A 25,509-nucleotide genomic window follows, 5' to 3' on the forward strand; every position below is an offset into this window, starting at 1 on the left:
TAATTTTGGGGTCCACACTTGGGGATCCCTGGTACTCCTCTTCCATGGCATCATGTTGTCTGGGGGTCTTGACTCAGATACCTACCCCCAACCCCATCTTGTCTGTGTCCTTTTCTCCATCTGTAGCCTCTCATCCCAGCTGTGGAAGTAAGAGGAGGGGAAACTGGTCTGAGATCAGAGAGAAAAACTGAGGGTGAGATACAGTATCCCACTGCCTCCGGGGTGCAGTGGCCTGTGCCCAGTCTCGGGATCAGACACAGCTGACTGCACCCTTCCTCCGCTCTTCAGAGCTGTGTGACTAGGACCCAGTGCTCTGTGCCCTGTCTGGTACACAGCAGTGCTCAGTGGTTACTCACTGAGCGAATAAACAAGTCTTCATCTGCTACATGTGGAGAAAAATAGTAGGTACCATTAGTGAGCACTGGCTGGGCATTCTCAGTGCTTTACAGACACTAACGTGGTCATCATTACAATCCTGGGAGGTAGGGAATAGTATAATCCCCATTTTATTGGCACAGAACTAAGGATTGTTGGCCAAGGTAGACAGGCATTGAGTGACCGTGCTTGGATTTGAACCCAGGCAGCCAGGCTCCAGAGTCCATGCCCTCAAGGCCTCGACATAATCCTCACCCTGCTGAGTTATTGTAAAGATAAAATGGGAGCGTCTAGCACTGTGCCTGACACATCCTAGAGACACTGAGTTCAGCCTCATGTACACCCTGAAAGGCAGAGGGAGCCAGCCACGGAGATCTGCAATGCATCTGCTCGGCTGGGTCTGTCACGTGGGTCATCTTGGGATGCTCAGGATGGGAGCTATCTCCAGCCATGATCAGGGTTCTCATTCTTTCTCCCAGATTGAGAATCAACCCTGGGGCTTCGGGCCCCTGATTGAGTCAGCCTCTGATTGCAGCTGCAGTAATTATAGCTGTGTGGTCCCGCTGGGCCCGGCCTCGTGGCGACTGCTCTCAGCAGCGGGCTCAGCGCCATTGCCAGGGGAGGGGCCTTGGAGGGAGCTGTCGAGGCCTCGGAGGGATCTGTCGGGGCCTCTGTGAGCCCTTCAAATCTACAGGTTCGGCTCATGGAGTCACTGATCTGGAAGGCAAGCTGAAACCCAGATGGGGCACATCGTGCTCAAGGGCACACAGCTGTGAAATGGCAGAGACCCACATAGGACCTGGTGGCTCCATGCTGCTGGAACTTGAAGGGGAGGCTTGGAAAGTTGGGAGGTAGGGCCAGTGAGGCAGGTAGGGGTTGGCTGGATCAAGGAGGGGCTTGAGAGCTGGGGACCAGGGGGCCATGAACGGGTGTCAGGCAGGGTAGTGGTGGAGTCAGGTCTAGGATTCAGAAAGTCTTAAGGGCAAACAGTGGCTTCTTCTCAGGTGAAGAAACTGAGACATGGGGCAGGAAAGTCCTGATGAATTCCCAGGGCCTCGGGCCAGGTGGCTGGAGCCGGGTGGTAGGACTGGTTGGCTCCATGCCCTGTGTCCCCCTTTGCTAAGCCATGCATGTGTGTCTGTCTCCACAGCTAAGCAGGTGTGTCCTGCAGAGAAGCTGAGCTGTGGGCCCACCAGCCACAAGTGTGTGCCCGCCTCGTGGCGCTGTGACGGGGAGAAGGACTGTGAGAGTGGAGCGGATGAGGCCGGCTGTGCCACCTGTAAGTCAGGGGTCAGGGCCCAGGGTCTGCCAAGCACGGTCAGGCCGCCTTCTGGGGAGGGGCCGGGCTCTCCAGGGGCTTGGTGGGTAGAGAGGAAGGAGAATGGTCAGGACACTAGTCGTGGCCGGCACTTTGGAGAGACATGTTCTTTTTCATCCTCACAACCACCTCACAAGCAGCCATTGTCATCCCCATTTGTGGGTGAGGAAACTGAGGCTCAGACAAGCGAGGAAAAGTGCCCACGGCTGAGTGATGGAACTGAGATTCAAATTCAGGTCTGGATAGCAAAACCATGAGTTTTTTTTTACCATGCCTGACATCTGCTCATCCATTCCATAAGTCTGTACTGATCTCCAAGCAAGGGCAGGGAGACCAGGGTGGGGGCCCTGATGAGCGATGGTGGTGACCTGGGCCAGGGCTCTGGCAGTGTCGGGGGGAGGGGCAGATTCCTGAAGAGGGAAGGACGACTGTTGCGGAACTCTCAGATGCAAGCACAATTGTCATAGGGCAGGAAGACGTTCCCGGCAGCCTCAGCAGGGACAGATGGAAGTGGTCACTGGGGCAGTTCCACATCACTGAGCTTCTAACACGGGATTATCTCCTTCCCAGGGAACAGGCCAGCAAGGCCTGGGCCAGTGGGGAGCATGGCCCGAACATGCATGTTTCATATTTGATGGGCACCTACTGTGTGCCAGGCCCGGAGCCAGGCTCTGGAAGGGACGATAAGGTGAATCCTACACAGCCTTCCCTCTGGGAGCTCATGATTAATTCAGGAGACAGCCTGGCTGTCGTAAGTAGGCTGTGGGGCTGGGCTGAGATCCAGGTGGGCGCTCGGGGGACTTTTGCCAAGCACTTGCCCACCACTGTTTCCAACCCCGCTCCCTGCACCAGCCTCTGTATTTGCACCCTAGCCGTCCTTCCTGGCCCAGGGGAAATGCCATCTCCTCTGGGGGGTTCTGAGTCACAACGCTCAGATTCTAAGCCTGGAGTTTGGATGTGTCAAAGCAGGAGCCCTCGGGATGGGGGGAGATCCTGGTTGAGGCCAGCATTTTCAAAGCCTGAGTGGTGGTACTGGCTCATTTCTCCAGCTGTGATAATTTTGTGAGGCCTCACTGGCCAGTGAGAATCCTCCTCCCTCTGTAACTCCTGAAAATCCAATGTTTCCTCAGTCATCAAGGCTATCAGCCACTGTTGCAGGGGGTAGGAATAGCTCTAACTAGGCATGTTGCGGCAGGAATGTTCCCAGTTAACTATTGGAGATGGGAGTGTTCAGAGGTCCTGTTGGGCTACTCTGCTCCAGCTCCCAACCACCAGGGCAAAGGAAAAAGAATTCTCCTTTTTTTTGTCCCTCAGAGCTTCTTCCATCCATGAATGCTGGGTGTGGGGTCTCTTGGCATAGGCCTGAGGATATAGATCTTAAAGTTGCTGTCAGCTTTGAAATCTTGGAGAAAGAAGTGCTTCCTCCCAGAACTCTCATCATAGTGAATCCTCCCTCCCTGTCTGGACAGGAGGAGGGGAGCTAATCTAGGTATCAGCTTAATCTAGAAGGACAGACATCACAAGGTAGGGTGTGCTTTTCCCACTGATGCCCCAGCATCCCAGAAGCCCAGAAGGGGGAAAAAAATGCATCTGTCAGAAACTTGATAGAGCTGTCAGCAACACATGACATGAGCTGCCTACATTGTGAAACTGAAGACATTGTCTACTTTATGTTCAATAACAATGAAAAATGACATTTTTCTACCAGAAAATAAAAACACAGACTTTTGGCGCCCCCAAATGGAGAGATATGGTGCTGCCACCACCAGGTTAACTAGCCACAGCCCCTGCATCCACATCCCACCTGGTCCCCCAGACCTGTTCTTGGCCTCTATGTAAGCAATGAAGGAGGGAAGGAGGCGGGGTCGCTCCTCTTATAATAGTTTATACTCCAGGATGGAAGGAGAAAACCAGAAAGAAAGCCGAGAGGAGTCAGACTGGGAAGTAAGAGCACCAAACCTGAGCTGTGGTTCCCTCATCACCATGGATGGACTTTGTGACCCTGGGCAAGTCTTCCCTCAGGGCCTCAGTTTCCCCATCTGTAAACTGGCAATTGGGCTGTTGGTCCCTAAGGCTCTCCCAGCCTCTGAACTCAGAGTAGCCCACTGGAGAGTGGAAACCCAGGGTCCCAGGCAGGGCCATTGACCTATGCCCTGAACTACAGATCCCTAACTCACTCCTCATAGCTGTGCTGGTGCAGCCTCCATGCACACCATATCCACTCACTGCAAGGAGCTCTGTGCTTGGCCTTCAGGACAAAAGTGGGTCAGCCTCAGAGCCCATCCCTGTGCAGTTTGTGGCCATGGGGCAGATAGAGAAGGACATGAGACCCAGACACCTGAGCAGGCTGTGAAGGGCACCCTATAGAAGAGCAGAGGTAGGGGGAACTTCCCAAGCAGAGGAGCACAAAGTGTGTTTTGAAAGAGGTAGAATAGAACTTTGGACTCTTGAAGGATAAGGACTCATCCTTGTAATATACAGAGACAGTGGTGGGCAAGAGATGGGTACCCAGGAGATGGAAGAGCATGGGCAAAGGCTGGAAGGTGGGACCATGTACAAACGGTCTAGTGTGTGATGTGAAGCCAGGATGTGTGTGAAAGTGAGGCGATGGAGCAGAGCAGTAGCTCCATGCCAGTGGCCTTGGATGCCAAGCAAAGGGACTTAGATGGGATAATTCAAGGAAACTGGGGATGGGGAGGGGCCTGAGCTGTGTTGTAAGGAAACAGGTCCAGACCTTGTTCCCTAGAAGGGTCAGCATTGTGTTACATATCATTTCCCAGAACATCACAGAGTCCTTTGAGATAGGCTGCACTACGCAGCTTTACAGACCCGCCTCGTCCCACCGTCCTGCTGGCAGCAGGATAGGAAGTCCCACTTTCAGTGACGCTGGGGAGACTCGGGGAGGGCAAATGTATTGCCCAATCATGACCCTGGCAGGGCCCAGATTGGACACTGTTCGGCCCCGGGCAGGGCTCATTCTGGCCCGTAGGTGAGGGTCCGGGCCCCTGTAGCGGGACCAGTGGCCCGGGGCGCGGGGGATGGGATCCAGCGGGCCGACCGGCTCTCTGTCCCGCGCAGTGTGCGCCCCGCACGAGTTCCAGTGCAGCAACCGCTCTTGCCTGGCCGCCGTGTTCGTGTGTGACGGCGACGACGACTGCGGCGACGGCAGCGACGAGCGCGGCTGTGCCGACCCGGCCTGCGGGCCCCGCGAGTTCCGCTGCGGCGGCGGCGGCGGCGGCGGCGCCTGCATCCCCGAGCGCTGGGTCTGTGACCGCCAGTTCGACTGCGACGACCGCTCGGACGAGGCGGCCGAGCTCTGCGGCCGCGCGGGCCCCGGGGCCACGTCCGCGCCCGCCGCCTGCGCCGCCGCCGGCCAGTTCGCCTGCCGCAGCGGCGAGTGCGTGCGCCTGAGCTGGCGCTGCGACGGCGACCGCGACTGCAAGGACAAGTCGGACGAGGCCGGCTGCCGTAAGCCCCCGCCCCTCCGGATCGCGCAGCCCCGCGCTCCCCGCCCAGGGCCGCGCATGCGCCACTGTCCGCCGGCGGGGCCGCCTGTCCCCGCCCTACTCTGATCAAAGCAATGTTTTAACGGTGGCTACGGAGCTTGGGAAAAGTGAAGTGAGCTGTGTGAGGTCACGTGGCAGGTCTAATTCCAGAGGCCAGGGTCATCACCAGTACCTGCGACCTTCAGTGATGCCCTCCCTGTCATACCTCCCACCCGTGCCCTTTCGTGTCCTAGGCAGTCACCCGCTGGTTCCAGTGCCGGAGACCCTGGTACACTCAGGAAGCCCTACACCTCCCCTCTGCTGGGCCTGCTTATCCTTCAAGGCCTCGCCCAGTTGGGCCCAGCTGCGTCAGGTCCCTGAGCTGCCCTCTCTTACAGCACATCCCACACTATGGTGCCGTCATTGTTTGCCCCTCAGCCTGGCTCTGCACTCTTGAGCTCCTAGAGGATGAGAAGGCTCTTAGTAGTCTCTGTGTCCCCTGACCCACCACCACCCGCACAGTGCCCTGCACACAGTGGGTGCTCAGAAAAGGTTTGCTGAAAGGATGAAACCATTAAATAATGAACACCAAGACTCAAAAGAGGGCTACCTGTCTGTTCCAGAGGGGTGGCCCTGGGGAGAGACGGTAGATGGAGAAACAGGAGACCTGAGTTTTAGTCCTGGCTTTCCCAGCCAGAGTGCTGTGTGACCCTGGGTGAAGCATCCCCCCTCTCTGAGCTTCAGTCTCCTTGTTGTACACAGAAAGTGCCTTGGCCAGGTGTCCTCTGCAGACTCCCAAGCTCAGCCACTGGTTGTGTTCTTGCCAGGGGTGGAAATGAGATGGGGGTGTGGGTGGAGGGGGGAAGAGAGCTGTCCCAGCACCACTTTGGCCCTGACCCTCTCCCCTTCCCTCTCCTGCCAGCACTGGGCACCTGCCGTGGAGACGAGTTCCAGTGTGGGGATGGGACTTGTGTCCCTGCAATCAAGCGCTGCAACCAGGAACAGGACTGTCCAGACAGAAGTGATGAAGCTGGCTGCCTGCAGGGTGCGTGTGGCCAGAGGCAGAGGGGCAGCATCCTCTGTGAGGAGAAGCCCTGAGGTCTCCCCTGACTTTGGAGAGAGCAGAGTTGGGAGAGGTCGCCGCTTGGCCCCTGAGACACATCGTCCCCCAGAGCATCATTTGCCCCCTAAGTCACCCAGCTCCCCTCTTGGGGGTTCTGGCAGCACCAGAACTAGTGTTTTTGTGACAGCTGAAAGAGGCTCAGGGGACTGGGGACATGAAAGATACTGCAGCAAGTCCAGCCCCCACCATTTGTCCACATCTAAGCCTCCAAGCAGCTTCCTTCACTAGTTCCTAGACTGAGCAGAGGCTGAGTCCTGCTCCCCAAAGTGCTCCCTTAATTCTCAGATGGCTCCTCTGGTCATCACCTTGTAGAAGCAGGGACACTGACTATCTGGGGAAATGGATAAAGAAGGTGGCCTCCCGTATCCAGGGCCCCTGGAGCATAGGTCCCCTGCCCACCTAGATGATCCTTAGGCATCCTGATTATCCCTGGGGTCCTGTCCTTCCATGGACAGAGCTCCCACCAGTCCTGTATTCAGCTATCTGTCCTGGGGCACCCTCTGGAGACCAGTAGGGGCTGGGGCTGGAGCTCTCCTCACCTCCCACTGGCCCGGCTCGGCCCAGCTTTCCCTGCCCAAGGTCTCACAGGTGCTGTCCACTGTCTTGTCCGGCCCAACAGAGTCAACATGTGAGGGCCCCCGCAGATTTCAGTGTAAGAGTGGCGAGTGCGTGGACGGCGGGAAAGTGTGTGATGCTCAGAGGGACTGCCGGGACTGGTCGGATGAGCCTCTGAAAGAGTGTGGTACGGTACCTGTCTCCGACCAACTGCTGGACTAACCCTCCCTGCCACGCCCCCTCCCCGGCCCTGACTGCCCCTCTGCACACGTTCTGCTTTGACCCTCTCTCTGGACTCACGTGCAGTCCTGTGGCCTCAGACAGGGCTGTCTGCCTTTGGGGCCTCTTGTTCTGCATCTCTGCAAATCTAAGGGCCTTTCCTTCCCAGTCCAGATGCTCAAAAATTATGCTTCCTCTCACAAACGCAGCCTCTCCTCATTTCTTCCACATTCAGACCTGAGTGTGTGCTCACTCTGGAACTTTCTCTCTTCCTCAGTGTTTCCCTTCTGACCTAACCAGGGCCCTGGCCTCTGAGGCCTTTCAACCCCCTGCAGGAGTCCCTGCAGAGGGAGAGATAGGGGAACAGTAGGTGGGTGGCCAGATGAGGCACATCCAAAGGCCACTTGGCTCAGGCCAGGCCCAGGTGAGGGTAGGGCAGACCCAACAGCAGAGGGTGGCACCATCGTGAACCGTGAGGAGCTTTCTAGGAGATCAGACTCACAGGGTGGACATGAGTGAGGAGCAGAATGAGGCAGCTATCCTGATGGCCAGAGCTGTCGGCGTGGGTTCCAGGCTAAAAAGAACCGGAGAATCTAGACTGTAGGTGGGTGGGCATCCCGGAGAACACACAGGAAACCCAGGGAAGCTTCAGGAAGCTTCATTTCTGAGGTCAGGGGCTTGTCCTGGGGGCGGAGCCTAGGTCAGATCCTCTGTCCCCTACCTTCCTGGCATTCCTGGTTTCTCCCAGTACCTCCCCTCCTGGGGACTCAGAGGAGCTTCATTCCCCAGAGCTCCCTGGAATAGCACATTTCTGTCCTTGTGGAAGATTAAGAAATTGATTTTGAAGATTAAGAAATAGCTCAGCCTCCACCTGAGTTTGCAGGTGACAGACTTCCCCCAGGCCCTGCCAAGAAAAGGCCCAAAAGAAGGAAGCCGTGGAAAGAGGCTAGGGAAGCAGGAGCAGCTGAGCCTAGACCCCTGCCCTACCTGCTCCGCCCCGAGACCACTAACCTGCTAAACTCTCTTCTCTCTTGTCTTTTGCATGACACACCAAAGAGACGTATGTACGCATGTGTTTGTGTCTCTGTGCTGGTGAGAGGCCAGTGTCTGTGTCCATGGCTCCTTCTCTGCGTAAGGCAAGGGAATTGTATCACATGTCTCTGTGGCTCCCACATCTGTGTGAGTGTGTTTGTGGAGCCCATGGGCCTGGCCTGTCTGTGCTTTTGCACGTCAGCTGGTGTGTGTGTTTGTATGCGGGTGTGTGCATGCAGGCGGGCGCGCATGCTAGGGGAAGTGACGCTGCCCCTTCCCTTCATGGCGAACCTCGCATGCTCCTCAGGCTTCTCTGGACCACCTGCTCCTCTTCTCTCCTGCAGACCCCCTAGCAGAATCACCTCCAGGCGAGACAGACTTGAGAAGGCCCAGAGACTCCCCTTCAGCCTCGGCCTCGGTGCTGGCCTTCCAGGACAGGGTTGACAGGGATGGCAGGTCCGGACCCACTACCCATTCTCTTGCCCTGACTCACCTGTGCTCTGGAGGACTCTGTGCCTTCCTCTTTTATAAAAGCCCAAGTAATGTGGGGCTCTCCCCTTCCCCCTTCAGAGCCATCCTACATGAGCCACTCCATCCAGGGCTTGGTAAATGCAACAGTTGAGTTGCTGCTCCTGCAGAAGGAGAGGGAGGAAGTGAGTGATGCGTGATTGAGGCTTTGAATGAGTGGGTGGACAAGTGAATGGATGGCACTGAGGGAATAGAATGGTATGGGAGAGGTCAGGGAGGGCTTCAGTGTCAGAAAGATTCCGGGAGGTGGTGCCCCACAGAGACCACCCCAAAGCTACCATGGCTCAGCCCACCTCAAGGAGCTGGGGCTTCCCAGCTGGGCTCGGCTGAGTCACCCCAATCCCCCAGTCATGGGGTTGCTGTGGTTTTGTTGTTTCAGTTCTGCCAACATCCTGGGGAAATAGGAGGCGGCCCAGGGGTAAAGGGGAATATTCCCTAAGCATGGCTCGGGCTGGGGGTGGGGCACCCAGCTGTGCATGGCGGGGTGGGCAGCTCAGACCAGCTGTGTGCATGGCCATGGCTGGTTCGGTGCAGCTCTGCTTGGCTTGGCTGGAGTGGTGGTGCACGGGCCTGGTGGGCAGAGGGTGGCACAGCACCTTCCCTTGGCTTGTGGAATTAACTCTCTGTGATTCTAAAGCCCAGAAGATGCTGTGAGAACTTGGTGAGCCTTGGTCCTGGCCTCCCTGACCTCCACTAGTACCCTGCCAAAATGTGTTGAGGGAGTGGAGAATGGGGGAACCAGGTGACCTCCTGAAATCACTTCATCCTTTGCAGCAGTTGGTAATACTGGGACCAGACCTGTGACTGAGTGTAGGACAGGAACAAGGGCTGAGAGGAGAGGCGATGAAAAAAATCCACTGTAGTTCATGGTGGGAGAGAACTGACTTAGCAACAGCTCCGTGTAGAAAGAGTCCTGGCAGTCTTAATGGACCAGAAGATCAGGAGCGGGCAGCCTTCGCTGTTCAGACCCCTCTGGGTGGCAGACTAGCCCTGCGCCCTGTCCAGAGAGGGACACAGACAGATGGAGTATATCCAAGAAAAGCACCTGAATGTTGGGAACCAGAAGTCAACACTTTAAGGAGATTCTGAGGGCGCCCTTGGACTCTGGCCAACCTGACATGGCAGCGCCGGGTGGGGAACAGGAGCCGCAGGGCAGCCCATCCTGTGGGGGAGCCAGCCGCCTCAAGAGGGAAGTGGGCTTTCCGAGGCTGTAGGTGTTTCAGCAACGGCATTTGAGAATGGATTCGTCGGGTACCTGAGGGTTGGACGTGGCCCCTTCGACCCCGAGGTCATGAGGAAGGAGGAGCCATAAGAAACGTGTTTGTGAAAGGAAAGACCTTATATCGCCTAGCTGCCTCCAGCCTGGTGGTGGATGGAGGTCTGGCCTGGGAGGCAAAGGACCTGAGTTCTGGTTCCACTCTGCCCTGTCTGTGTGTCCAGCTCTGAGCAGGGACCTGCTCTCTGAGCCTCCTCTCGCCCAAGCCACCTGGCCAATGAGGCAGAGGCTCAATGAGGCTCTAGGGGAGGCCCGCTGCCCTGAATCTCTGCTTCAGCTCTAGGCCCCATCCCTGCCCTGCCCCCACCCCCAGTGCTGCCCGCACCCCAGCCTGGGCTCCTGGACCCTCAGGAGCCCACATCCCTCCCCAGGGCTGAACGAGTGTCTGCACAACAATGGTGGCTGTTCCCATATCTGCACCGACCTCAAGATCGGCTTTGAGTGTGCGTGCCCGGCGGGCTACCGGCTCCTGGACCAGAAGACCTGTGGCGGTGAGACCCTGCCCTTCGACCCCCAAGCGAGACAGCTCCTCCTGCCCATTCTGACCTCTGCTCCTCCCCACAGACATCGACGAGTGCGAGGACCCAGACGCTTGCAGCCAGATCTGTGTCAATTACAAGGGCTACTTTAAGTGCGAGTGCCACCCTGGCTATGAGATGGACACCCTGACCAAGAACTGCAAGGCTGTTGGTATGGGCACCCTGAGGTGGGGGGCAAGGGAGCGGCTCTGAGGGACTGCAGGAAGCAGTGTGCTTCACGGGTATGTGGGCTGGACGTGGACACCCTCACACACACACACACACACACACACACAGCAAGCAGGTTGCACACAGTGCTCAGTGTGTAAATACACAGCACTGCACACAAACACCCACTAGAACACCCATTAGAAATAATCTCTCAGCCTTCCACTCTTCTTCAGTCAACAAGGGTTCAGTGACCAAGATCCTGCGTAAAGCCGCCTGGTACAGCCCACAGAGATGGCACAGTGCCAGACACAGGCTGGACTGCACAGAGTACTCACAGCGTAGGCAGCCCACACAGCGCAGGCCATGTGCAGACCTAACTAACGTCCATCAGCCGACAGAAGGCACTCCTTTCACTCTGTTCTTTACACCTAACATTGTTGTAGGCACTAGGGATTCAGCAGTAAGCAAAACAGACATGAATCTTTGTCCTCATGGGACTTATACACTTGTGGGTAAGACAGATAAGACATCAGAAAAATAAATAAAATACAGTGCATAGCAGGTGGTGATGAGGGTTCAGGAGAAATATAAAGGGAGAAGTCCAAGAGGGCAGTGGCTTTCAGCTTTAGATCAAGTGGTCAGGCACGCCCTCCCTGAGAAGGTGACATTTGAGTAAAGACGTGAAGGAGTGAGCCATGCCTCGCCTGCAGGAACCGCAGAAAGCAGAGGCCGGAAGGCAGCAGCATGCCTACTGTGTTCAGACGACGACGAGGAAGCTGGGGCAGCTGGAGCAAGGAGAAAAGGAGGAGATGAAGTCAGCGAGGTGACTCTCAAGGGGAAGGGAGACCTTGCAGGTTCTGAGTAGAGCGACTTGGTGCGCCTTACATTTCAGCGGGCTCCCCCTGGCAGCTGTGTTGAGAATAGACAGTCGGGGTCACGGGAGGAAGTCAGGAAACCACTGAAGAGGAAGAGGGTGTTGCCGTAATTAATCCAGGAGAGAAGAGTTGGTGGCTTGGACCAGGGCATTGAAGTGGAAATGATGAGAAGTGGACGGTATGAATATATTTCAAAGGTCAGGATTTATTCTGAAGCAAGGGGTTTGCTTATGAATTGAATGTAGAATGTGAAAGAAAAATAGGAGTCAAAGATGATTCCAAGGCTTTTGGCCAACTAACTGGAAAAATAGGATTGCTGTTTATGGAGTTGGGAAAGATGGTGAGAAAAGCAGGCTTGGAGAAATATTAGATTGATTGGACATGTTAAATTTAAGGAAACTATTTAGACATCTAAGCAGAAGGATTGAGTAGGCTGTTGGATATGTGAACCTGGAATTCAGATGCACAAATATAGTATCACTCTATAAGTTATAACATTACAGCGTCTACAGTAATTGACATGGAGCCCGTAAACCCAAAACACGTACCACCCAAACTGTACAGCGTGTGGCACATTTATTAGCACATCACATGTAGCATGTACCTGTTCTTCCCCCACACAGGACGCGTGTGACACATAACATGAATTATATACGTGCAGCGGAGACAACACACAACTGCCTGTGTATACACAGACCCCCACAGATGAATATCTAAAGTGCAGTTACACAAAAACTCAAATCACAAACACATGGGCTGTGAGGGCTCTCGTCACAGTCACAGCCCCCAGTAAAAGTAACCTCATATCTGGAACCCAGCTCCTACCTTCGGGAAAATGAAATGTCTTTGCTCTCACTTTGGGGTGAAGAAAACCAGTTTGTCAGTGGTAGAGTCAGGCCTTGACCCCAGCTTTCTTCTTTTCTCCTTCCTGTGCTTGGAGCCCTGTTTTTCTGTGCCCTCTGTTCATACCACACCCTCCCTGCCACCCGCCCTGCTTTGAAATAGTCTCTATCACTACCCACAGGTCACATACCCAGCCCCAGGCCCCACATAGCTCTGTGCTGGTCCCACTCTGCCCTGAGGGGGCACATTAACCTGGCACAGATGCGCAGTGACAGGGAACAGGTGGCCTGCAGAAGTGTCAGCTGGAAAACAAGACAGGGAGGAGGCACAGGCAGCTCTAGGGATAGACGCTGCCACTCAGATAGTGCTGGTGCTGCAGAGTGGCCGTTACGTCTAAAACAGGCTGGAACAATGGCAGCCTGTGCTATGTGCTAGGCCCTCATAGGCCTGTGGGACAGTGACCCTCCACATGGAGTAGCCAGGATCGTCCAAATCTGATCCTAAATCTGAAAATGGGCTGGCATGGTATACACAATGGTATACACTACGTGTGTTGCCCCATTGCACATATAATCTGTTATATTACACACATCCCACCCCTACTTCTAGCTCAGAATAAAGTGGAAACTCTTCACCCTGTTCACAGGATCCTTTGTCACCTGGTCCCTAACAGCATCTGCAGCTTCATCTCTTACCATGTCCCCAGATACACTCTGTATAAACTAGAGACTCACAGTGGCCTCCTTGACTCTCATCCCTCAAGTCTCACCCCCAGCTCTGACATCTGTGTTCCATCCCGCAGCCTCAGCCATCTTTCTGATGCACTTACTGCTCACATTGTCCCTTCTTGAGCATGGCAGCAGGGCCCTAGGCAGAGGAGGTAGCAGCCTCTGGGAGAAATGCGTTCTAGGTAGAGGGACAACCTGAGCAAAGACCCCCAAGGCAGCAAGGCTCTGCCGCTGGGAGGCAATGACAGGTAGTCTGGTGGCCGGAATCATGGTGTTAGAGGGGTGAGGGATGAGTGGGACAGGGAGCTGGGGGTCACACTGTGGAAGGCCTTCTGTGCAGGCCAGAGGGAACGGAGTCATAAAAGACTTGGGGGAAGTTTATGTCTAATAAAAAGAATAAAGATCCCTCTGTAACGCCTGGCACTTTGCATCTTATCCTTCTAGTACCTATTTCATCTGCTTCTCTAACCTACAAGGTAGGCATTGTCACTGCTTTTTACAGGAAGTGAGGCGTCCCCCCAGCAAACCAGTGGCAGAGCCGAGATCCCCTGCTGCTTGCACTGACCCTTTCTCTCTCGACCTCCCTGCATGGCAGCTGGCAGAAGCCCGTCCCTAATTTTCACCAACCGGCACGAAGTGCGGAGGATAGACCTGGTGAAGCGGGACTACTCGCGTCTCATCCCCATGCTCAAGAATGTCGTGGCGCTGGACGTCGAAGTTGCCACCAATCGCATCTACTGGTGTGACCTCTCCTACCGCAAGATCTATAGGTGAGCAGAGGCCGGGGTCCTGCCCCCAGGCCTGGGCTGGGGCGGGGCTGACAGAGGAGGAGAGGAAGGGTGGCCTCCCCACCCTCTCTGCCTCTAGGATTCCCCAGGAGGGAGCCGGGGCTTAGGAAGGGATGCAGGATCACAGTGGATAGGGAACTGCCAGGACTTCTCCACCTGCTGGGCAGGCCTATGCTGAGGGCTTCGTTGAACAGCTTTGAGCCCCACACATGGGGCTTTGACTGACCTCTGGTGGCCTAATGGGGCTGTGCAAGACATAGGAACTTCAGCCAAGGCAGAAAGGAAGAAATCTCTGGGTTCGGTGAGGACTTTCAGAGCAGCTCACATATCTGTGTGTTGCATCCTGGGGACTCAAAGATGACTCAGACCTGGTCCTGCCTGGAGGATCCCCACTCAGAACATAGTGACATCCATTGTGATGATCATGAGGGAAAAGCATAGAGGAGGCCTCTGACCCAATTAGGCGGGTGGAGGATCTTCCTGGGTGGCACTGCCCCCAGTCCAGCCCCTCACAGCACAGCCAGTGGAAGGCTCTTCACACACACGAGAAGGATCTGTCCTAGGTGCTTCTGCATGTGCTCAGGCCCCCTTTTAGTAGTCATGTCCTTTCTTTGTCCTGAGATCCACTAGGCAGGACTGGGTAGACTATTGAACGAATGGTGGGCTGGCTGGCTGGACGGAAGCAATGCCAAGTGCTTCTCAGTGACAACTTGATGCCTGCCACACCCCCCATTACGCACAGACACACTCAGTCATACTTGCACACCCAGAGACAGCTAGAGCAGTGCCTGTCTCATAATTGTGACTGAAAGAGTCAGGATTTGATGATGGACTGAGTATGGGGCTGCTGGAGAAAGAGTTCCCAAGTTCATTTTGGGAGCTTTAATTTCTGGCTTGGGAGGTTTTGTGGACGGTGGTACTGTTCTCTGAGATGGGAGCAGTGGAGGGGGAGGTGGGGGCAGGTGGGCAGTTTGGCTGAGAGGAGAGGAATGGAGAGGAGCAGGTTGGGATGTGTTGGGTTCAAGGTGTCCAGGGGACATCAGAGGGGGGCCAGTTGGCCTTACAGTCTGGAACTTAGGAGAGTGCTCAGAATCAGAGAGTCAGTTATGGATGGCGAGGGACAATGTGGAACTCGTCACCCAAAGAGAGGGTATGGGGAGAAGAAAATCTTGGGGAAAATGGCATTTGGGAGACGGAGAGCCCTGCTCATGTTGCCTCCTGAGTGTCTGCTGTACTACAGCCCCTTCTCTCCATTCTCAACGCCACGGCCCTCCTGCAGACCCTCTTCGTCTCTCACCTGGATGAGGTCACAGCCTCCTAACTGGTCTCTCTGCCTTCATCCCCTCCCCTTCCAATCCATCCCATATTCCTCAGGTGCCTCAGTGATCTAACATGCCTATCTGACCATGCCCTCGGACGTGTTCAGTTACCCCTCAAGGATGAAACCCTGACCCCTCAGCATGGCATGCAGAGCCCGTCGGGATGTGGCCCCTGCCTACACTTACTTCCAGTCTTACATCCCACGTACCCGGTTCCACCCCCTCTGGGTATCTCACTGTTCCAGAACACACACCATGGCATCTGCACATGCTGTTCCCTCTGCCTTCTGTTCTTTGTGTTCCTGGTGAATTGGTCCTCCAGGGCCAACTACAAAGCCTTCTCCAACCCTCCAGGATGATGTAGTCTCCACTCTCCTGCTTCTGTAGCCTCTGATACTTTCTGTAATCACATTGCACTGTTGTAATTATCTGGCTGTAAACTTCTGTCCCTACTAAACTGAGCTCCTCCAGGCCGGAGACTGTGGCTGACTCAAGCCTGTATCCTTACCCTAGTGGCCCAGAGAACGTGTTGAATGGAAATTAGCCAAGTTCCTTTCAAACCCACTGCTATGGCCCAGAGGGAAAAGAGAGAGGGAAGGGCAGCTCCAGATGGGCCCCAGGGCTGGAACGCCTGCCCCATGCCAGCCCCGGTTGCTCCTAGTGCCTACATGGACAAAGCCAGCGACCCAGCAGAGCAGGAGGTCCTCATTGACGAGCAGCTGCACTCTCCAGAGGGCCTGGCAGTGGACTGGGTCCACAAGCACATCTACTGGACTGACTCGGGCAATAAGACCATCTCAGTGGCCACAGTTGATGGTGGCCGCCGACGCACTCTCTTCAGCCATGACCTCAGTGAACCCCGGGCCATTGCCGTCGACCCCCTGCGAGGGTGAGTGTCCCCACCCCGAACTGCCCATTCTCCTCCCACAGGCGCTCAGTCCTCGTGTGTCTGTCCCAAGAGATATCTTGAGGGCTTTGGAGGCCCTGGGCCACTCAGACACAGACCATGGGGAAGAAAGGCCACATGGGCCCCCCAGGCTGTTAACCCCTGACCAAGGTTTCCTTGGGTACTGGTCGCCAGGGCTCTCCCAGGGCTCTGCTACTCACTCATCATAATATAGAACCAGGGCTCTAGAGATGGCCTGGTAGACACTGCTGGGGCAGGAAGTCTTTCCTCAGGCTGCTACATGCTACAGATGGGCATCTGGCGGCCCCCACACTTCCAGAGACAGGAGCTTACTACTTCTCACACAGCCTGTTTCACTTGGGGGCAGCCCTGCCCATTAGAAAGTGTTCTTTTGCTTGTTTGTTTCTCGTATTCCCAAGTCTGCCTCTCTCTGACTTCCTCCACTGGCCTCTGGAATTACATCAAACATGTTTACTCCCTGCCCTGTAGGGCAGCCAGCAAGATTGGAGGGCTGAGATCACTGGGTCTGCTCTGCTCCAGGCTGCCCTGCTCTGGCCAAGCCTCTATATCGGGGGTAGGGATTCTGAACAGAGCAGGGCCCCCTCCCTCCGTCTAGGGATGTCCTGAGATGGTGTGGTTTTTAAGCAGCTGCATCATAATAAGTTTGCCAGGCTCACCAGCTTCTTCCTACTGCTGTTTCCTTAATTGTTAAGCAGGCATAAGAAAACCCTCTTCCAGTGAGGGCAGCTGGGGGCGGGGCTGGTCCCCTGAGAGGGTGTGCATGGCTGTGGGAACTGACTGATAGTTGCTGTTTAATAAGTGTGCACAGGTGCATCCAGGACAGTACCAGGCACTCTGCAGACACCAAGTCATCTCATTTAGTGCCCACCTCAACCCTGTTCCCTGTCTACTGTCACACAGACCTGGGCTGCACCTGCCACATCCTCCAAACCATATAATTACACCCAGCCCATCCCTTGTCCACTGGGGATCTGGCAGGGTACCAGCAGGGAACCCACTGCATATTCAAGATAAAATTTAAGGCCGGTTTAATAAAGGGACTATGTACAAAGGAGCAGGTAAGGTCTAATGCACCATCCTGGACTAAGAACAGGGAGCAGGGAGGGTTACCTGAGTTTGGGAAGGACAGAGGGGTAGAGAGGGTCACCTTTAGAACATTAGCCAGCCAGAGACAACTTTGTAGGGGGCGGTCAGGGGAGTAGACATCCTGACCTCAGTCTCTCTCCTTCCCCCTCCAGGATTTTGCTGAACACAGCTGGAGGCCAGAAGGCTAGGGAGCCATGCCCACTGATGTGGTTCCCACATGAGTCAGCTTTTCGGTGTTCAAAGCAGAATGGAGATGGGGAGAGAGTAGGTTCAAAGTGGCAAATGGAAGGTGGCCAGAACAAGCACTCAGCCCCCTAGTCTTGAGCTAGCCTTGGCTTGATGCCAGGTTTCAGCAGCGGCATTTTGGGGAGGATTAAGCACACAAGCTTTAGACTCCAGCTTGAATTTGAACTTGAATTTGAAGCCTGGCTTCAATACTTTTTCACATTGTAATCTTAGGGAAGTCAGCCCCTCTGAGTCACAATTTACTCATCCCACACAAGTGGGACTAATGATTATACCCTTCTGGGGGTGGTTGTAAGGCCAGAATGAAAACATTACTTTGTTCAGCAAGTGGTAAATAAGGACTCTATGCCACACATGAGCTACCTGCCAGGTATAAAATGAGGAATAAGGCAGATGAGGAGCCTGTCCTCAATGGAGCTTATAAACTAGTGGGGAGAACAGACAGTAAACAAACACACTGCACTGCATGTGTAAATAACCAATGCTGTAGTGCTACAGAAGGGAAAAATGGGGTGCTTTGAGAGTTGATAACAGGGAGAAGTTACTTACGCTGAGAGGTCAGAGGAAGATTATCTACTCGAAAGACATTTATTCTAAATAGCGAGAGAAGGGGAGGAAAAAGGCTCTGTGAAGGCTTTGGTGCCCTGAAGGACCTAAGAGAAGCCCTGCAGGGTAGGTGTGGGGTGTGTGAGGGAGGCGGGCAGTGGCTGCAGGAGAGACACACAGAGCCCTGTCAGCTATGATAAGGATTTGGGATTTTATTTTAAGGTCAATAGGAGAAACCACCATAAAGTTTAAAAGCAGGAGAGTAATAGATCTTAAAAGTTCTCGTCACACAAAGAGTTTGTTAGCTACGTGTGGTGCTGGATGTTAATTACCTTATTGCGGTGATCATTTTGCAATATGTACAAGTATCATTATGCTGTACACATGAAATTCATGTAATGTTATATGTCTTATATCTCAGTTTAAAAAAACAGGAGAATGACAACTTCTACTTTTAGAAGCTCATTTTGCCTGCTCTGTAGGGACTGGATTAGAGAGTGCAGTGAACACTACATTAGTAAGTAAATGAGGTGGGACTATTCACCTAGTAAATACTCAAGAAATGTTCAGGATGAAAAAGAGAGGAGCCCTGGACAGAGTTCTAACACTGTGACCCTGGGTAGGTCGTCCGTGTTCTCCTCTGTTGACCAGGAAGGTAAGAGAGGGTTGGCAGGCCCTTGCCTTCCCACTCCGGTGCTCTGGGGCTCTGGTTCAGCTGCTGGAAGTGGGAGAGATGGGCTCACAGGCTGTTTGGCTGAGGTCAGGTGGACTCTCGGGGAATACAGGCTTCTCCAGGCACTCAGGTGAGATGATGGCTGAAGTGCCAGCCAGTTCTTAAGATTTGCTGGTTCCAGTGACCTGCACAGGTCTTGCCAATCCCCACTAAGCATCGTCTTCAACATTCCGAAGGCCATTGAGCCTTTGTGACCCAGACCACTCCAGTTGTGTCCCCTGACAAGAAACCTAGTTGGGTTCTTCTCTCTTCTAGGTTCATGTATTGGTCTGACTGGGGATACCAGGCCAAGATCGAGAAGTCTGGGCTAAACGGTGTGGACCGGCAAACGCTGGTGTCAGATGGTATTGAGTGGCCCAACGGAATCACCCTGGGTGAGCCCTGCCTTCCCTGGACTGGGGGCCTGTTCTGGCACCTGGTCCTGACCACTGCCTGGAGCTCCATGGGCCTTGTTTCTGTTTCCCCTCATCGTGCCAGTGCCTGTGTTTCCTGATGGTTGCCCGGGGCTGGCCTCCTTCTGAGGCCTAGCCTGGAGATGTGGGCAGGGGAGGGGCACAGAGGAGCAGAGATCCAGGCTGCCGTCTCAGGCTCACAACCTGACCCACCATCCCCTTTCCCTCCCCAAGATTTGCTGAACCAGCGCCTGTACTGGGTGGACTCCAAGCTGCACCAGCTGTCCAGCACTGACTTCAGTGGAGGCAATAGGAAGATGCTGATTTCCTCCCCTGACTTCCTGAGCCACCCTTTTGGGATAGCCGTGTTTGAGGTGAGACCTGTGAGGGGAGGCATGGCCTCATCAGAAAGCCGGAGACTGGAAAAGGCTGTTCAAACAGGACGACTCCCTGAGACTCATCCAAGTGGAAACAAAGGGACAGGGAAGCCACCTGACTTGTTTGTACACAACCTGTGTGCTGCCTGCAAACAGAGGCTTTGCAGCCTGTTGTCCACTTGGCAGCCTTTCCTATGCTCCCTCCCCAAGGCCCCTCCCTCAGAGCACTTCTCATAGGTAAGTTTCTAGACCATGTATGTTTCCTCTCTGTACCCCCAGCACCCCCACTGTACCCACATATACAGAAGGTACCCGATAAAGGGAGGGAAGGAAGAAGGAATACACATTTTCTTAGTATCATTTACTGTTGGAAATGGCCTGAGAGATGCTGTTTAACTCAGCACACTTACTGACCTTTGCTGGACCGTGGGATCATAGAAGTGATTCAGACATCATCCCCATTCTCAAGGCGCTCACAGGAGGGTGCAGAATCAAGATCTTCCTGTGTTCTGATCCTAACAACCTTTCTTCTTGGGGAATGAGGAAGCCAGAACCAACCAGGTTCTCACACACATGTACCTCTTCCCCAAAACTAACTCTACCACCGAGGGGAGGGAAAGCAAGGGGACACTGATCTGTGGAGGGCAATGGCAATATTTACTTGGAGTGGCATCACCCAACACAGCTCTGAAATTGTGGGCAAAGCCCCACCTCCCAAGTCCAGCCCCTGCTTCAAAAGACAGGTGTGTTCAGACATGTGTATGAGTTTGTGCATATATGTGGCATGTATGTGTATGTGCATGTGTATACATAAATGCATTAGTTTTAAAATGTGCATTCCTGTATGTGCTAGTGCTTGTGGGTATAAATACGTATACCAGTACTTAGACAGGTGTTCATTTAGGTACCAGTGTGCCTTTGGGTGCGTAGATGAGCATGAGGGTACGTGTCTGCATCTGTACATGAGGCTGCACGGTTGCACCTGTAAATGTGGATTTGCCTACAGAGGCACATCCAGGCTTGTATGACTAACCATTGCATGTGTATGTGTGTATGCCCAGAGGCTGTAGGAAGCCCAGTAGGGATCGTGCTCACTGGATCACACATCCTCTTCAATCTTGGTCCCAGACCCTAGTAATGGTGACAGCTATAGAAACCCCACCCTGGGTTTTTGCTGAACTCCAGGAAGCAGGCCTAGCTCAGCATTAATGAGCAGGCTTCAGGCCAAAGCACAGAACCACTGAGTAACCCTCTGAGACAGAAGGGAACCAGAGCATATGCCACAGATCAGAGCTGAGAATCCCACAATGAATCTGGACAGGAGAGCTCAGGGCAGTTCTTGTGGCTGTATTTTCGGGCTGAGCCCTCAGACTGAGGTCATGGCTTTAGGCTCTAGGCCTCTCATCCTCTGCCTCTGTACTCCACAGGACAAGGTGTTCTGGACAGACCTGGAGAATGAGGCCATTTTCAGTGCAAATCGGCTCAATGGCCTAGAAATCTCTGTCTTAGCTGAGAACCTCAATAACCCACATGACATTGTCGTCTTCCATGAGCTGAAGCAGCCAAGAGGTGAGCCTTCCCTGCCCTTGTACCCTCCCTCCACGAGGCAGGCTGCATTCACGTTCAGTGCAGCACCCCCAGAAGTAGTGGCAACAACCCCTCATTCTAACTATAATGGGAAGGGTGGGAAAGCAAAAAGGGGTAAAGAAATAAGATTGACGCCTGATTCTCGATCTAGAAATTTAAATAAGAGAGATATATGGCATGTGACAGAGAAAAAATCATGGACTTTGGAGTACAACAGACGTCAGTTCAAATTGTCTCTAAAGTTACTAGAGGTGTAGCTTTGACAAGCATTAAATGAAACTGTGGGGGTAAAACACCAGGCACAGTGCTGGAAGGTGCCCAGTAAAAGCAGTAGCGAAACTGTTTTGAGTAAGCCCAGTGGGGAGGGCCCGGCCCTCGGAGGAGGGAGAGCCTGGTAGGCCCTGTCTGCGCCCCAGCTCCCTCTCTCGCTCCGTCTCTCTGTGCCACTAGCTGCAGACGCCTGCGAGCTGAGTGCCCAGCCCAATGGAGGCTGTGAGTACCTGTGCCTTCCTGCTCCTCAGATCTCCAGCCACTCTCCCAAGTACACGTGTGCCTGTCCTGACACCATGTGGCTGGGCCCTGACATGAAGAGGTGCTACCGAGGTGAGCAGAGCGACCAGGAGGGATGGCCCCTGGCAATGCTGGATCCCATCCGCCGAAGCCTTCCATGACTTCTGGAAAGGCACATGCTCCTGGTTTTCCGCCACCTTCTCTGGCTGGCTCCTTGTTGCCTCTCAGGCTCCTCTTCTTTACCTACCTTGAGTGCTGGTGTCCCCTGGGGTCCCGCCAAGGCTTTCTCTTCTCCCTTTCTCACCCAGAAAAGTACACATACACGTACAACATTTCAAATTCAGTTTCAGGGGAATCTGGAACCCCCTGAAGACCTTGAATTGAAAAGCCTTGATCCCCATGGCTTCAGTCACTATTTATATGCAGGTGGTTATGAACTTGCCCAGAACTCAACACACTGCCCAGATGCCCCTTTGTGATGTGATTGGAACTAACAGTCAGTTAATGCTTCAACCATGTAAATTTATATCCACCCCCCAGTCCTGATGAAGGGACACAGCCTTTTGAGTGTAAGTCTGCTGCACCATGTGTGATTTCCAGGTTCCAGTGTTTAAAAGTGAGGTGAGAATTTAAACCTTACAGTGTAACGATGCGTATGTAAAATCCTTCTAGATTTATATGATTTCCACTCTTCCCAGTCTTTTTTAGTGGTCTTGCCCACACCTAATTCTCCAGCACTGTTCTAATGACTCATCTTTATCAAATCAAAGTGCAGTATGCTTGGCACCCAGCTAAAGAAAAGATCATAGCCCATCCAGGAGGATCAGGGAAGGAGTTTCAGCTGAGCCATGAGGTTGAGTTCACAAGTGAACCTCCCAGGGGCAAAAATGTAAGCGCTGAAACAACAAAATTCTCCATCCAAGTGACCTTCATGATATTTCCCCTTCAGCGCCTCAGTCTACCTCAACTACGACGTTAGCCTCTACCACAACGAGGACAGTAGCCGACACCAGAGCCCCTGGGACCACCGTCCACAGCACCACCTACCAGAACCACAGCACAGAGACACCGAGCCTGGCCGCAGCGGTCCCAAGCTCAGTTAGTGTCCCCAGGGCTCCCAGCACCAGCCCATCTGCCCCAAGCCCTGCAACCAGCAACCACTCCCAGCACTGTAAGGAAATGAGTTCTGCCTTCTTTCATGACATGGGCGGGTCCTAGGGAAGCCAGGATGGGGGGAGCTGTGGGAAGAAGAGGCCATAGCAGCGCTGAATACTGGATGTCTGCACAGGGGGAGCAGGGGGAGGTGAACGCCAACCTGCACTTTAGGAGTCCATAGGTGCTCTACTGTGTAGAGGGTCTTGAGGGAAGCCATTTCCTGTCTCTGAGCCGTAGTTTCCTCACCTGCACGGTGGGATAATAATAACCCTTACCCTGCCTGCTTCGCAAGATTGCCATGCGACACGGAGAAGGCCGTGTAAACAGGAGTACCTGCGGGCACTGGCAGTGTGTCCATGTCACACGTTACTGACTGTACATGAGGGAGCGTCCCTCAGATTTGGAAACTTCAAAAGCTCTGCTCTCAGTTCTCAGCACCCTTAGTTGGTTCCCCAGACGGTCATATCCGTAACTATGGTCCGTTCATACCTCTCTGCAAACCATGAGATAGAAATGATTAAGTTCACCACTTACGACATCACTGGGCCCTGGAGGCAGAGGACAGTGGCTTTTCCACAGTAAACTTTGTAAGCACTGCAGCTCCTTTCTCCCCCTAATAATTAGGTTCCCTGAGAGTAACCCGGGGAAACACACACAGGGAGAGGATAGCATTTGGGCCATTGCCAGAGGACAGTCATCTCCTCTCTTGGAGCAAATGTAGACGTTAGCCCTTCTTCACGCCTCAGAGGGCTGTCCTGAGGATCCAAGGGAAAGCTGCTATTTAAACTAAAAAGGTCCATGCAGATGTTACAATGAAGATGAGTGCAAGCGTGAAAAAGAGGACACAACTTCCTTTTAAAAATATATAGTACACTTTCCCAGCACTTGTCAGTTTAGAGTGTGTTTTATAGACCCTATTCGGGCTACACAGCAACCCCTACCCCACCCCCAGCCCTCTCTGAACTAGGCAAGGCTGTGCTGGGCACTGTGCTGGGGAGGCATTTTGCATGAATTATCTCATGTGATCGTCACAATATCCCTAGGAAGGAAGTATACCATTATTCTCATTTTAAAGATAAATAGGCTATTTTAAATATATAACAACTTGTCCAAGGTCATACAAGTAGGAAGTAGTAGAGCCGAGATTTGAACCCAAGAAGTCTGACCCAGGGGCTTGTGCTCTGGATTCTATTTATACTATTATACTGTGTCCCATTTTAATTACTTAAAATGGACAAGAAACAAGACAAGCTAAGCATCAGATCCTGGCTGAAAAAGGCAACTGCCCCAGGCAGTCAGCCACATAAAGATCTAAGGGCTACCCTGCCACACCAGCCCCCAGCTTCCTACCACCCTCATACTATGGAAAGGCTGAGGGACTTAGGCACAAGTCCTGGATGTGAGTACCCGCTCTGCCACTTGTCCGTGAGTCCCCCAAACCCCAGTGAGACTCAGTTTCCTCATCTGTGAAATGGAGATGACTTCTGTCCTGATAGGATCTGGAAAGACTAAATGATCAGACATTAGCCAGGATCGTCATTTTGGAAGGAGGGCAAGAAGCAGTTGGGTAGTTCTTCCTGCTTGAGACCAACAAGGACTTGGACTCAGTCAGCAAACATTTGTGTTTTGCAGATGGGAATGAAGGTGGCAGGATGGGCTCAACAGTCACCGCTGCTGTCATTGGGATCGTCGTGCCCATGGGTGAGTGTGGCCCCGAGTCACTGGGGAAAAGAAAGAGACCCTGCCCAGGGTCTAGGAAAAAGCACTAGAAGGACAAAGTACTTAGTGCCCTGACCTGTCTCACTGACTTTTTCTGCCCTGGCAGCCTTCCTGCTCACCTCCCAGTCCTGATTTAGTTTGATTTCTCAGCTTGGCACACAAGGCTCTCCAGACCTGGCCCCAGGCAACCGTCCAGATGTTTCCCCCATTGCCCCTCATTGACACTCTACACACCAGCCATGTGAAGCCAGACTGTAGGCTCCACGGGGACAGGGCTGTGTCCCTCTTTTCACCACTCTCCCCAACTCCTAGCAGTATCTGGCACACGGGAGGAAATATTTGTTGAATTAATAAGTAGAGTGACTTGCACCTCCTTTAATAAATCATGCTATCTTGCTTTCTGCCTGTTTGGTTTTTCAACAAACATTTATTAAGCAGCTACCATGTACTAGACTCTGTGATAAGGGGAGGGAAGGTGGTTAAAAATGAGTAAGACATGGTTCCTGTCCTCTGAAAGTTTATAGACTTGTCAGAGAGACACACATAACAGATATTTGATTCTGACATAGTAAGTCCTAAAATGAAGCAATATGCAGTTCAGTCAAAGTGCCAGGACGCACTTAACTTGGACTTGGGAGAGAAGAGAAGCGGGCAGGGGAGGGTTCCTAGTGGAAATGATATTTGAGCCAGTGGAAAGATATCAAGAGAAACCTGAGCAAGCGAAGACAGCCTGAGCAAAGCCAGGAATGGGAAATGGTGTGTGAGGGCAGGAGCAGGTGGATTTGGAATACGGCCAGAATATGACATTTGGTTAAACCTCGGAGCCTGCCCCCGGGGCTGATTCATTCTCTCTCACCTGATGTTCCCACAATATCCTGCACGTCTTTTCTCTCATGTCAGTCTCTTCTCTTGGTGGGATCTTTGAATTGTGATTGTCCATTCATGGTTCATCTCCCTTCCTTACCCATGAGTACCTCAAGGACGAGGACTTTGCCCTTTTATCCTGGGAGTCGCCAGTATGGTGGTGAGTTAGTGAGTGAAAGTTTAAAAAACTCTTAACTATGCAAGGGACTGTCC

General features: G+C 53.4%; 1 protein-coding gene across 9 annotated transcripts in view; it reads left to right on the forward strand.

The window, feature by feature from the left end:
* The window catches only part of LRP8 (LDL receptor related protein 8), a 74,285-nt gene that overhangs the window by 41,642 nt on the left and 7,134 nt on the right, over nt 1–25,509 (forward strand). For 2 of the 9 annotated variants that reach the window (XM_072974426.1, XM_072974427.1), the window contains exons 4-16: nt 1,526–1,654; nt 4,772–5,161; nt 6,101–6,223; nt 10,283–10,402; nt 10,476–10,601; nt 13,642–13,816; nt 15,815–16,042; nt 18,948–19,066; nt 19,319–19,458; nt 20,889–21,030; nt 21,499–21,651; nt 22,508–22,729; nt 24,346–24,414. In XM_072974426.1, coding sequence (XP_072830527.1) covers nt 1,526–1,654; nt 4,772–5,161; nt 6,101–6,223; nt 10,283–10,402; nt 10,476–10,601; nt 13,642–13,816; nt 15,815–16,042; nt 18,948–19,066; nt 19,319–19,458; nt 20,889–21,030; nt 21,499–21,651; nt 22,508–22,729; nt 24,346–24,414 — 2,136 coding nt within the window. Of the gene's footprint in view, nt 1–1,525; nt 1,655–4,771; nt 5,162–6,100; nt 6,224–6,920; nt 7,044–9,014; nt 9,054–10,282; nt 10,403–10,475; nt 10,602–13,641; nt 13,817–15,814; nt 16,043–18,947; nt 19,067–19,318; nt 19,459–20,888; nt 21,031–21,498; nt 21,652–22,507; nt 22,730–24,345; nt 24,415–25,509 lie in introns of all 9 variants that reach the window. The other 7 variants (XM_072974429.1, XM_031684276.2, XM_072974430.1 and 4 more) reach the window with 5 other exon arrangements.

The sequence above is a fragment of the Vicugna pacos genome, chromosome 13 (assembly GCF_048564905.1).
Source record: "Vicugna pacos chromosome 13, VicPac4, whole genome shotgun sequence".
Taxonomy (NCBI): Eukaryota; Metazoa; Chordata; class Mammalia; order Artiodactyla; family Camelidae; genus Vicugna; species Vicugna pacos.